This window comes from Schistocerca americana, chromosome 8 (assembly GCF_021461395.2).
Source record: "Schistocerca americana isolate TAMUIC-IGC-003095 chromosome 8, iqSchAmer2.1, whole genome shotgun sequence".
In the NCBI taxonomy this organism is placed as follows: Eukaryota; Metazoa; Arthropoda; class Insecta; order Orthoptera; family Acrididae; genus Schistocerca; species Schistocerca americana.
Window position 1 is genome coordinate 467,268,269 of NC_060126.1, and position 13,109 is coordinate 467,281,377.

Below are 13,109 nucleotides of genomic sequence, written 5' to 3' on the forward strand. Positions count from 1 at the left end.
GAGTCACTACTCAAGAAAAGACTGTAGTAAAACATTTTTGTCCCCACATCTTACAACTGCATCACTACATGAAGAGTACGTTAAAGAAATAAGGGCTGGTGGCAATGCATCCTACAGGGATTTTTGTGAAGAAGTCCGGCAAAAAAAAAAAAAAAAAAAAAATGAAAGTGGACACATGTGACCTGTGACAAAATGAAAATGCAACTGAAACTTGCTCCAGAAAGTGAAAAATGTGACTTAATGAAAGCTGTGATAGAACATCACCAGACAGCCGATGCACCTTGCAAAGTAATGCTGCTGATGAAGAAACTGGCAGGAACAGTAACGAAGCATAATCCATTACATTTGATTTGCAGCATTGATTCCCAAATCCTTTATCCAAAAATTCAATATCATTTTACAAACAGATGTCATGGATATACAGTCTAATAGTATATAACTGTTGGGAGGATTTTACACACTTTCATTTATGGCATGAGGTTGAAATTGCACTGGGAGGCAATGAAGGTGGATTCTGCTTGAAAATTTAAATTATATTGATAATGTATTCCAACAGCAGTTTAGGCCAAACTAAGAACTACCATACTGCAGTGGTGGGTGCTTTAAGTCCCTCACCTTGGAAATAATCGATTTCTTATTCCTGGGCACACCTACATGAGTGTGCTTTATCACACAGTTTGACAGAGCAGAAGAGGTAAATTTTCAACAGAACTATAGAACACCCACACAACTCGACAGAATTAATTAGACAAACTGGGAAGAAAAAATTGTTTCACTGCCACTCAAATGCAGGGAAACAATTTTCTTGACTATACTGTCCTCTTGAAACACCAATTACAAGATCGCACCAAAGACAACGATGGTAATCCATTCCAGTGGAGGAATGTCAGGTGGCTCCAATTCAAGGAAGACCAGCCAGGAATTATATATTATAAAACATCACTGGAAAAAGAAGAACCATTTCAAACTGTGAGCTTCAGGAGGCAGGGAAAACAGCAAATGTTGGAAGTTCTTCCGAAGTATTCCAAACCATGCAACATTTTACCAAAGAGAAAGAAAGATTTAATGGATCTATTACTTTTATTTCTCCAATGTTCCATTTTTTTACCAAAAATTAACAACATTGAACAGTACTAGGAACATTTACCCCGCTACAAGTGATGAAGAACCATGAATTTTTTGTACATAACAATAATTTTTGTTCAGTATGTTTTTTCCAGTATTTGTAAAGAATAAATGATTATGTTCATCCAGAATGAAAACTTTCATGAGAGTACAACAGGTCAAGTTCACAATTTTTAATGTACGCTAATTTTAATGTTGAACTTTAGTAAATAAACTACATTTTCGATGGAAATCTAATTTACACTGATGAGACAGTTAGTTTGGGCATACAACAAGCACCAAAACAATTTTTTCCACCATTACTGGACTTTGCATTAGTTGTCAAACTCTGAATTGTGATTTGCTGGATTTTATTGAGAAAGTGTACTATGACCATAATATTACCTCACAGTCTGAGATTACAATTATGATCTGTGCAACAAGTAAATTACTACTTAACTTTAAATTGTGACTCACAGTACAAGGGTTTCTGTAGTTTTGGCTTTTGATGCAATTGAACTCACAGTATGTGTTACCTACTGAGGTCTAGTGAAAGGGTTGTATTACTTGTATACCCAGCTTCTGTGACTGCTTTCAGCAATCACTGAATCTGGTGTACCGTATTCAATATCTTATTTGATTCAGAAATTTGTTAATATTTAATGCTATTGTCTTCTGTATCTGTAATGTAATCATACAACCACATTAGAAATCAAGAACATAAAAATTTTGGTTAAAGCATAGGAAATTTTGATGCCTTTGCACAATGAGACAATGACTTCATGAAAATCTATCAGTAAGCTCACAACAAGTAAACAAAATTGAAAGTGTGGTGATCTGCGTGTGATGAAGTTACATAGCGAGAATAAGAATAGTTCTTCCATAAATGAGCTGTTAAGATATGCATATGTGGAAAGAGAAAAATGCTTGTAACACAGCTTTAAATAAGACCCTCATTTAAAGATGATGATTTAATCTTGTGTTTAGTTGCTACACATTCAGCTTTTGACCAAAGGCTTCTTCACAAAGGAAAACACACATAAATTCAACACGCAAACACAGTTCACACACATGTGACCACTACCCCTCTAGTCAGAATCTGGCCAGAGATAGCAATCATATGTGTGAGAGATATGCTTGCTTGTGAGAATGTGTATGTGTATTCCTTTCTGAAAAAGGCTTTGACTGAATGCTCAATATATAACAGTCTTTTTGTTGTGCATGTCTGCAATTTAATGTATCATCTTTATTATGAGTAGCAAACTATCATATTCATAATAATGTTGATGTTCCAACCTGGGCTTTCCATTGCTTTATTTAACCTTATGTTTAATTTTTTTTAGTGACAGATCCTATTACTTTTGATTATTGAGCAAATAAGACAAACTTCCATTGGAAAGATAGGCCTTGATTTGCTGTTTGCCAGTGGTCAATACTGACAGAACATTTGCTGTGTGAAATAAATCTGATATTCATGCAAAATAAGTCAAATTTTGACACAACACTTGTACACTGTGGAACATAGAATTTTAAAATAAATATTTTCACAACACTCTTGTTAAAGTTCTCTTCTTCTTTTTACTATGGTATTTAGTTTTTTTCTTTGTGTATGGAACACCAGTTGAGCAATGCTGTGAAGGTATCTAGATGAGAAATACCACACAGGATATTGGCAACCACATGCTGCTATCTGTGGGAGCAGAAGTTAGAGCAATATCCTGTTTTGAATTCTGGGAGGTAGGGGAGAATAATCTAAGCTATAAAACACAGTAAGAATCCTCCACAGAGTGCCGGTGATGCTGGTTTAGGGCCCATGGTCTTTGAATAAGCTGTAAGTCTTACAACTTGAATAAAAGAATTAAGCTGCTAAACTATCAGAAGTAAAATTTCACTTAAAATCATTAATGCCTTAGGATAATTTTGTTTAATTTCCGTATTTACTGTTTTGATTATGCCAACAATATGCTAAATGCGAATATTTAAAATACAGTACTGATTTTGATCAATATTCCAAAGCTCTGACACTGAAGTACTTAATTATTTTCATGACAGTTAAGAATAGAGTAATTTATTTGGAATATAACATTTCCAGCAAAGGCATTAGATCATGGCATCATCATATTTTTAATATCTCTGAGATTGTCAAATATTGTCTACATATTTAATATTAAATCTCACATTTTAGCTTCTCTGTGACATACACAGAGTTCTTTCATGAATTTTTTCCATCTGAGAATTTGCATGAAGTAACTGATTATTTTGTTTTCCATTTATTGTTTTTCTTTCCCTTCTTTGTATCCTTTTTCTGTTTAGTGGCTTTTTTTCTTTGCACAATAATAAAGTCATTTCAGTATGCAAAACAGTGAATTGTGTTTATTTCCAGCAATTTTAATTCTACTGTACTTAGCATGTTGTTTAAACTCATTATTGTGAATGGGTAGAAGAGCATTAGAACAAGTACAAAATGCTTAAATAACTTCAGAAATATCCAAATAGCACTAGCACCCAATATCTTATATAATTTTTTTCCATTTTCAATAGGGAATACAACAGCAGGCGGAACAATGGCACAACAAACACCTGTAGCAGAAAGCCTGCTTTATTTTTATGATCGTCCTAAAGAACCAGTATTCTTTCCCAAGGGCAACAATGATGTCATATTTCAACTACCTGAAGATTATCTGGTAAGTTCCTTTACTTATTCTGCCCCTGTGTTCCCTTGCTTGTAATTTGTAATGTTACCTGTCAACATACAGAGTAACTATTCCAAATGTGCAATAAGATATGGGACAAATAAACTGAGAAAATGATAAACAGGAAAGCTGCTACTCTGTAAAAACAGACTGCTGCTTTCTCAGGTTGCTAAATAGCTGGTAGCTATTTTCACACTGCTACCTTGACATCTACTTAATCTCACTGATAATTATTATAAAACAATTGTTATCTGTATATAGTAAGAGTAGAGGCCAGTTTACAGTGCACAATACTACTTGTCTTGCAGCTAACAGGAACATTCAGTTCTTGAATCAACATGGACAATTTAGAGAGGGAGTGGTTAAAAAGGATAATATTAATTTTATTTTAAATTTTATAGGGATTCTCAGTTTCTTGTTTCATATTAGATGCTAACTTGATGAAGACCTCTACATAAGAACATATAACATTGAACTCTAGACAAGGAGGCAAAGTCTGTATGGATATTATTTTTCTGTCTTGTATTGCAGCTGTGTAAATAACAGTGCTACTGAAACTGATTTATTATTATTGGCAATAAATAATATTAACACTTTCCAATTCAGTTTTTGTACTCACTGCTTTCTCCCCAATTCTTATTTATTTTATGTAGCCGAGGATGTAAGACACTACGGGTTATTACACTACTGTTTTTAAAAAATAAAATGCAATATAATGTCACTTGACAACTTTATTTTCTTTTACACTAGTTTTTAAACTACATTGGTGTTTGTTTATAGTTGTTTATAATTTTTTCTGTATAGTTCTTCTTCAAAATGTTCTCCCGAGTGAAGTTCAGGCTTCCTCTTGCTTGTTTTACAGTAGAAAATTGCTTCTCTTCTTCCTCCTTTATACTTGTGTTTGCTATAAACTGTGCAATCCTTTGTTGATTTTTTTTATTTTGCATTATAAAATACATCTTCCCATCTAGTCTCTCCTCAGTGCCAGACAATGGCAGTCTTACTCTTTTCTGTGAATTTGTATTTCTCGCCTATCTGACTCTCTGTTTGCTGTAAGACTGCCTTGTAAAACCATAGCAACCACATTACCAATCAGCCCTCTCCACTCCTCCCATAAACTTTGTGTATTCCAAAATAACAGTGGGTTTCAGGAACTGCACAGGCTCTCTCTTCCTATAACCGGTGATCAGTTGGGTTTGAGGATCAAAGAATATACTCGACACAGTCACTAATCTCTTGTCATAGAATGAAACACACATAATTTTCACCTCACTTTGATAGGCATATTTAGCAAGTTTTGTCTTCTTCAAATCACATGGAAAATCTTTCCTAGAAGGCATAACTGTAACTGTTAGATGAAATATCATTTTGTGCAGTTCCCAAGCAAGTCGAATCTGTCAGTAAAGATGTTATAGCATGAACCACCTGCACAAGCTAGCAATTGCTGTGCGAAATGAACCACTATTTGGGTTGCAAAAGGTAAATTTGGATGAATTAGACTTTCCGTAGTTTTCTTTCCTTAAAGCAGTATGTGAGAAAAGACATAACCATTTTCTGAATCATGGAGACAGAAAACACATAAACCTCATTTCATAGGCTTGTTTGGATTGTAGCACTTGGATTGTATTCTTCCTTTGGACCCTACTTTGCTCTGATCTACAGCCACTGCTACTCACTGTAAAGTTGGCACATTGGGCAGCAGACAGGTACAACAAAAAGTGTATCACACATTGAGCTTTCAGCTCAATATGTAATAGTCTTTTCATTGTACCTGTCTGCAACTCAGTGTGTCATCTTTACGGTGGGTATCAACCTGTCCTTTTCAAAATATTGTTGATATTCCAACCTGGACATTCCATTGATTTTGTCTATACTATAAAATTTCTGAAGCAAGTAATGCTATATATACCTTCTTCACTGAAAATGGTATAAAAGAGTAACTGATCAAATATCCTCTTACTTACAAATACAACCATGTCTGCATGTGTCACACTAACAAAAATTCTCTTAAATACATGCAACATAACATATTCATTTATTGCAGTCTTCACGCAGTAAAACCATTGTAGATGAACTCCCAAGCCGATTTGGGCGTGTTAAGGAAGAGATTCAGATTCGTAAGATTGACCTTCCTGATTTAAGTGAACCCATGAGACTGGGTAAAAGAGAAAACTTCTCTGTTTTCATTCCGTACCACCGACAGCTTGCAGCACGTGTTATTGAAGTGCTTATGGGTAAGTTACAAAGTCCACAGAATATGTAAATATAAAATAACTAATATCTATGAATATTTGATCCAACACAATAATTCAGGTTTGACGACTGTATAAATGTTGCTGTCTTCTTTAGTGTCACATATTATTTTACAAAGTCACATCTTACTTTCAATTGTGTTTTTATATTTCTGTTTAATCATTTTGTAAATGTTTACATGGAATAATACTGTGTGCATCACAAATCACGCTAATCAAAGAATTTCATAGTTAATGTGATGCAGTTTAAAATGTTAAAAAATCTTTTACAGGTATGCGAACTACAGAGGACTTTCGTTCAGCTGTGGCTTATTGCAGAGAGAATTTGAATCCACTTCTGTTCATATATTCTTTCTCAGTAGCAATGTTACATAGACCAGATACCAGAAATGTGAATATTCCACCATTGTCAGAAACATTTCCTGACAAGTTCATAGGTGGAGGACTACTTAATCGTGCTCGAGAAGAGGCCAACATATTTCAGACAGATGGGACCAGGGTATGTAAAGATTTTTATAACAATTTTTTATTACTACAAAGAAAGCTGTTGAGTGTGAAATTATGACATGTTAAAAAATTCTGAATAGCCTAACTTAAAATAACTATTCTTCAGAGCCTAAGAATAATGTTAAGTTCCAAAGCAATAGAATATACTATTTGCATTATTTCTAATTTTCTTTTTTCAAATTTTGTTTCTTTTTTGCTTCACTGGAACAGTATTTCATACTCAGTGTTTTTGTTTCTCCTGTTATTAATGAAGTGAATTGTGCAGTATCACTGAATAATTATCTTACATTCTTACACCACAGGTTCCTCTCAGATTGCCTTTGGATTATACTGCCTCAGATGTGGAAGAAGAACACCGTGTTGCCTATTTTAGAGAAGACCTGGGCATCAACCTGCATCATTGGCACTGGCATCTCGTATACCCCTTCGATGGCCCTGATGTTGTTGTCAGGAAAGATCGCAGAGGAGAACTCTTTTACTACATGCATCAACAAATTGTCGCCAGGTAAGACACAGAAATATTTTCTCATTAATTATGAAACAGGAGTTAAGATTAATTTGAATCTCTTATCTGTGCAGTTTGTTGATTAGATGCTGCAAGAAATGCTGTTCAGTTCCAGTCTTGTACTGTGCCCCTTCAATCAGATAAAACTAAATAATTTATAAACTCTTGTTCATTGCTCTATTATGGTCATTACTACAGTACAAGGGCAAAGTAAAAAGCTATTGGCCAGTATGTGAAATACAATATTTTTTTTTAAATCAGATATTCACTTACTTACTGACATAGTTCCCTTTTAGATGACGTAATGTGGCCCAAATTTCTACAGGGAGAAAATTTTCTCACTCAGTTGTGGGGAGTCAAATACAGTAAATGGGTTGGATGTTGAAACATCTAATATCTGTTTCACCTTTGCAAAAATACCTTTGTGGGCAACTGAAGTATCTGATTTTGCACTTCCTGTAAATTTCATTTTTTAGACGTTTATATTCCCTTTCACCTGCTCCATTTTTATATTTTCTCCTTTCATCAATTAAATTCAATATCTCCTCTGATATCCAAGGATTTCTAACAGACCTTGTCTTTTTGCCTATTTCATCCTATGCAACCTTCACTATTTCATCTCTCAAAGTTACCCATTCATCTTCTACTGTATTCATTTCTCCTGTCCCAGTCAATCAATGTATAATACTCCCTCTGAGATTCTCAACAATCTCCAGTTCTTTCCACTTATCCTGCTTCCAGCTCCTTAATTTCCCAACTTTTCACAATTTCTTCTGTTTTAATCTAAAGTTCATAATCAATAAATGTGGTCAGAGTCGACATCTGCCCCTGGAAATATCTTACAACTTAAAATCTGTTTCTAAAATCTCTGTCTTACCATTATATTATCAATATGAAACCTTCCGGTGTATCCAGATCTCTTCCATGTATACAGCCTTTTTTCATGATTCTTAAATCAAGTGTTAGTGATAATTAAATTATACTCTGCAGAATTCTAGTAGGTGGCTTCCTCTATCATTCCATTTCCCCAGTCCATATTCACCTACTATTTTTCCTTCTCTTCCTTTTCCTACTATTGAATTTCAGTCCCCCATCACAGTTAACCATCAGAATAATTTCTTTTATCTCATCATACATTTTTTCAATCTCTTCATCATCTGCAGAGCTAGCTGGCATATAAACTGGCTTCATGTCTATCTTCGATACAATAATGCGTTCACTATGCTGTTCATACTAGCTTACCTGGCACTCCTATTTTATTGTTTCTCATTAGACTTACCCTGCATTACCCCTGTTTGATTTTGTATTTGTAACCACTGTACTCACCCGAGCAGAAGTCCTGTCCCTCCTCGGCTACAAAACTTCACTGGTCCTCACTGTAGATAACTGCAACATACCTATTTGCCTTTTTATATTTTCTAACTTACCTGATGGCCAATCAAGGGATGTAACACTCCACAATACAACCCACAGAATGCGTCTAGTTTCTCCTGGTAACTACTTCTCCTGTGCAGTCCCCACCCGGAGATTCAAATGGGAGACTATTATATCTCCGGAATATTTTACCCAAGAGGATGTCATTATCATTTAATCATACAAATTACAGCTGTAGTTTCCCTTGCTTTCAGCCACTCACAGTAGCAGCACAGTAGCAATATAAAATTGTGATATTGTGGTGAGCTGTGGCAATGCATTCACTTCATATATTATTCCAATTTTCTTAGTTATTAGTAGACCTACTTGTGTGTTACCCTTACTTGAACTTGTATTGATAACCCTATATGCACCAGACCAGAAGTGGTGTTCTTCCTGCCATCACAGTTTGCTGCCTACCACTATATATAACTTCAACCTATCCATTTGTCTGCTTAAATTATTTAACCTGCGTACCCAATTAAGAGACTGGCATTCCACAGTCTGGCTTTTAGAGCCAATTTGTCTTTCCCGATGACATCTCTCTCTTAGGTATTTCCCACCCAGAGAGTAAGATTAATGGATCTAGCCTTCTACATACCAACCCATAGAACACCAGATGGCGTTCGAGAATAAGAAGACAGTGTCACTTGTATTATGTGATATAAGTAAAGCATTTGACTGCATTCCTTTGAACATACTACTACCAAAATTAGAGTGTTAATGTGTAGAAAAATTTACATCAACAGTAATTTCTTTCTACCTGAACAACAGAAGAAAATTTCTCTCAATTAGAAATAGACACTCTCCCTTTCTGGAAATTGGTACAGGTGTTCCACGGGGCTCTGTCCTAGCCCTTCTTTTTCATTATTGCTGTCAAAGACATTGTGTGTCACAGTCACTTATGAGCTAAGCTGATGTTGTTATTGTTGTTGTTGTCTTCAGTCCAGAAACTGGTTTGATGCAGCTCTCCATGCTACTCTCTCAGTGCAAGCTTCATCATCTCCAAGTAACTACTGCAACCTACATCCTTCTGAATCTGTTTAGTGTATTAATCTCTTGGTCTCCCTCTATGATTTTTACCACCCACACTTCCCTCCAATACTAAACTGGTGATCCCTAGATGTCTCAGAATGTTTCCTACCAACCAAACCCTTATTTTAATCAGGTTGTGCCACAAATTCCTCTTCTCCCTAATTCTGTTCAGTACCTCCTCATTAGTTACATGATTTATGCATCTAATCTTCAGCAGTCTTCTGTAGCACCACATTTCAAAAGCTTCTATTCTCTTCTTGTCTATACTATTCATCGTCCATGTTTCACTTCCTTACACAGCTACACTCCATACATATAATTTCAGAAAAAGACTTCCTGACACTTATATCTATACTTAATGTTAACAAATTTCTCTTCTTAAGAAACACTTTTCTTGCCATACCCAGTCTACATTTTATATCCTCTCTACTTTAACCATCATCAGTTATTTTGCTCCCCAAGTAGCAAACTCATCTACTAGTTTAAGTGTCTCATTTTGTAATAATTCCCTCAACATCACCTGATTTAATTCATCTACATTCCATTATCATCATTTTGCTTTTGTTGATATTCATCTCATATCCTCCTTTCAAGACATTGTCCATTCCGTTCAACTGCTCTTCCATGTCCTTTGCTGTCTCTGACAGAATTACAGTGTCATCGGCAAACCTCAAAGCTTCTATTTCTTCTCCATGGATTTTAATTCCTACTCCAAATTTCTCTTTTGTTTCCTATACTGCTTGCTCAATATACAGATTGAATAACAATGGGGATAGACTACAACCCTGTCGTACTCCCTTCTCAACCACTGCTTTCCTTTATGCCCCTTGACTCTCATAACTGCCTCCTGTTACTGAACAAATTGTAAATAGCCTTTCACCCCCTGTGTTTTATCTCTGTCACCTTCAGAATTTGAAACAGAGTAATTTTCAACATTGTCAAAAGCTTTCTCTAAGTCTACAAATGCCTTTCCTTAATCTATCTTCTGTTGTTGTTGTTGTGGTCTTCAGTCCTGAGACTGGTTTGATGCAGCTCTCCATGCTACTCTATCCTGTGCAAGCTTCTTCATCTCCCAGTACCTACTGCAGCCTACATCCTTCTGAATCTGCTTAGTGTATTCATTTCTTGGGCTTCCTCTATGATTTTTACTCTCCACGCTGCCCTCCAATACTAAATTGGTGATCCCTCGATGTCTCAGAACATGTCCTACCAAACGATCCCTTCTTCTAGTCAAATTGTGCCACAAACTCCTCTTCTCCCCAATTCTATTCAATACCTCCTCATTAGTTATGTGATCTACCCATCTAATCTTCAGCATTGTTCTGTAGCACCACATTTCAGTAGCTTCTACTCTCTTCTTGTCTAAACTATTTATCGTCCACATTTCACTTCCATACATGGCTACACTCCATACAAATACTTTCAGAAATGACTTCCTGACACTTAAATCTATACTCGATGTTAACAAATTTTTCTTCTTCAGAAACGCTTTCCTTGCCATTGCCAATCTACATTTTATATCCTCTCTACTTCGACCATCATCAGTTATTTTGCTCCCCAAATAGCAAAACTCCTTTACTACTTTAAGTGTCTCATTTCCTAATCTAATTCGCTCAGCATCACCCGACTTAATTCGATTACATTCCATTATCCTCATTTTGTTTTTGTTGATGTTCATCTTATATCCTCCTTTCAAGACACTGTCCATTCCGTTCAACTGCTCTTCCAAGCCCTTTGCTGTCTCTGACAGAATTACAATGTCATCGGCGAACCTCAAAGTTTTATTTCTTCTCCATGGATTTTAATACCTACTCCGAACTTTTCTTTTGTTTCCTTTATTGCGTGCTCAATATACAGATTGAATAACATCTATCTTCTAAGATGAGGTATATATATTTGCTTTTGTGTGTGTGTGTGTCGCAAATTCTAAATCTCCTTTTGACATATATCTCTTATATTGTCCACTTTACTGTCTTTTGGCATGGTCTACTGTGAATAAAACTGTTAATTCCCATCTGTAAGGACTTCATGACATTCAAAGCTACTGGAAGGAAAAGAAGTTACTACACACTGGTTTTGGTAAAATCTTTCTTTTGAAGTTGACAATAAAAATAAAGAGATTGCTACTGCAGTTATAGTTAGAAGATGATTACTGCAAATAAGTAAACATGATCCCTGCAGATATTTTAATCTTTAAGTAAATTCAGATGACCTGGTCCATAAAATTTTATTTATTTATCTGTTTTTTATTTATTTATTTATCCATCTGTAGACAATCAGGGTTGTATGGATGTTGTCAACATAAGTATATACAATAGGCACACAAATTTATAATTATCACAATCGGAATTCATGAATATTGTAACATAAAGATACATTGTTAAAACAATTAATAACACAGTTGATAATTTTTACATATAACTAATCATGAATATTGTAACATAAAGATACATTGTTAAAACAATTAATAACACAGTTGATAATTTTTACATATAACTATATATTTACATCATTCCAAGTAATCCTTGACAGTATAAAAACTCTTTTCCAAGAGAAATTTTTTTAGCGATTTCCTGAAATTATCTATTTCATTTATGTCTTTGATCCCTTGTGCAAGATTGTTGTACAATTTAATCCCATTATATAACATGCTATTTTGAGTTTTAGATTTGTTTTTCCCACAGAGGTGTAAGTGTTGTCTGTGACTGGTTTCATGTGCATGTATGGAACTGTTTATCGGGAACTTGTCAATGTGTTTTTTTATGAATATTACTGTCTGCAAAATGTATTCTATATACCCCAAGATTTGAATAACTCTGTGTAATGGGATCTATTGCTTCTTTTCATTATGATTTGTATAGCCCTTTTTTGCACCTTAAATATTTTTTGTCTGTTCTGCTATGTTGATCCCCAGAAGGATATGCCATAACTAATTATAGAGTGGACATATGCAAAATATGCAGTTCTAGTACACGAGCTACTACACAGTGACTTTATTATCCAAAATGCATAGCATGCTGATGCTATTTGCTTTCCACGTATTGCAGTGTGCTCGACCAAATTTAGTTGAGAGTCGACATGCATACCTAAAAATTTTGTTGATGGTACACATTATATGTGCTCGTCATTATCTTTTAGCTTGGTACTGTTCAGTTTTCTGTTTAAGTGGAAACTAATACTGTTTTTTTTTTTATTTTTTATTTTATTTTATTTTATTGTTTTACATTTTGGGTTAATTTATTTGCCTCTATCAACAGACATACATGCTTAAGTGTTTCCTCAGCTTTTGCATTGAGCACACTTGGCAACTCAGCTTTGATTAAGATGTTACTGACATCAGCAAACAGTACTGATTCACCATGTTTGACACTTTGTGGAAAATCGATGATTTATATTAAAAAAGAGGATTGGGCCCAGCACACTTCCTTGGGGGACTCCTATATTGATATATTCTGGGTTTGAAAGGTATGATTGGGAGTTAGTTTGAGTGATTTCCACCTGTTGGACCCTGTTTTGCAGGTATGAATGAAACCACATGTTTATTACTCCTGTTACTCCTAGTGCATTTAGCATTTTGTTTAGCAAAATTGTGTGGTGTAT

At 35.0% G+C, this 13,109-nt stretch overlaps 1 protein-coding gene across 1 annotated transcript in view; it reads left to right on the forward strand.

Annotated features, from left to right (window-relative positions):
- Nucleotides 1-2,802: 2,802 nt before the first annotated feature.
- Nucleotides 2,803-13,109, forward strand: part of LOC124544854 (phenoloxidase 1-like) — a 31,054-nt gene continuing 20,747 nt past the window's right edge. Inside the window, exons 1-5 of the mRNA XM_047123567.1 lie at nucleotides 2,803-2,935; nucleotides 3,646-3,788; nucleotides 5,842-6,031; nucleotides 6,322-6,548; nucleotides 6,859-7,061. Of these exons, the coding sequence (XP_046979523.1) occupies nucleotides 3,669-3,788; nucleotides 5,842-6,031; nucleotides 6,322-6,548; nucleotides 6,859-7,061 (740 nt within the window). The 5' untranslated portion in view covers nucleotides 2,803-2,935; nucleotides 3,646-3,668. The remainder of the gene's footprint in view (nucleotides 2,936-3,645; nucleotides 3,789-5,841; nucleotides 6,032-6,321; nucleotides 6,549-6,858; nucleotides 7,062-13,109) is intronic.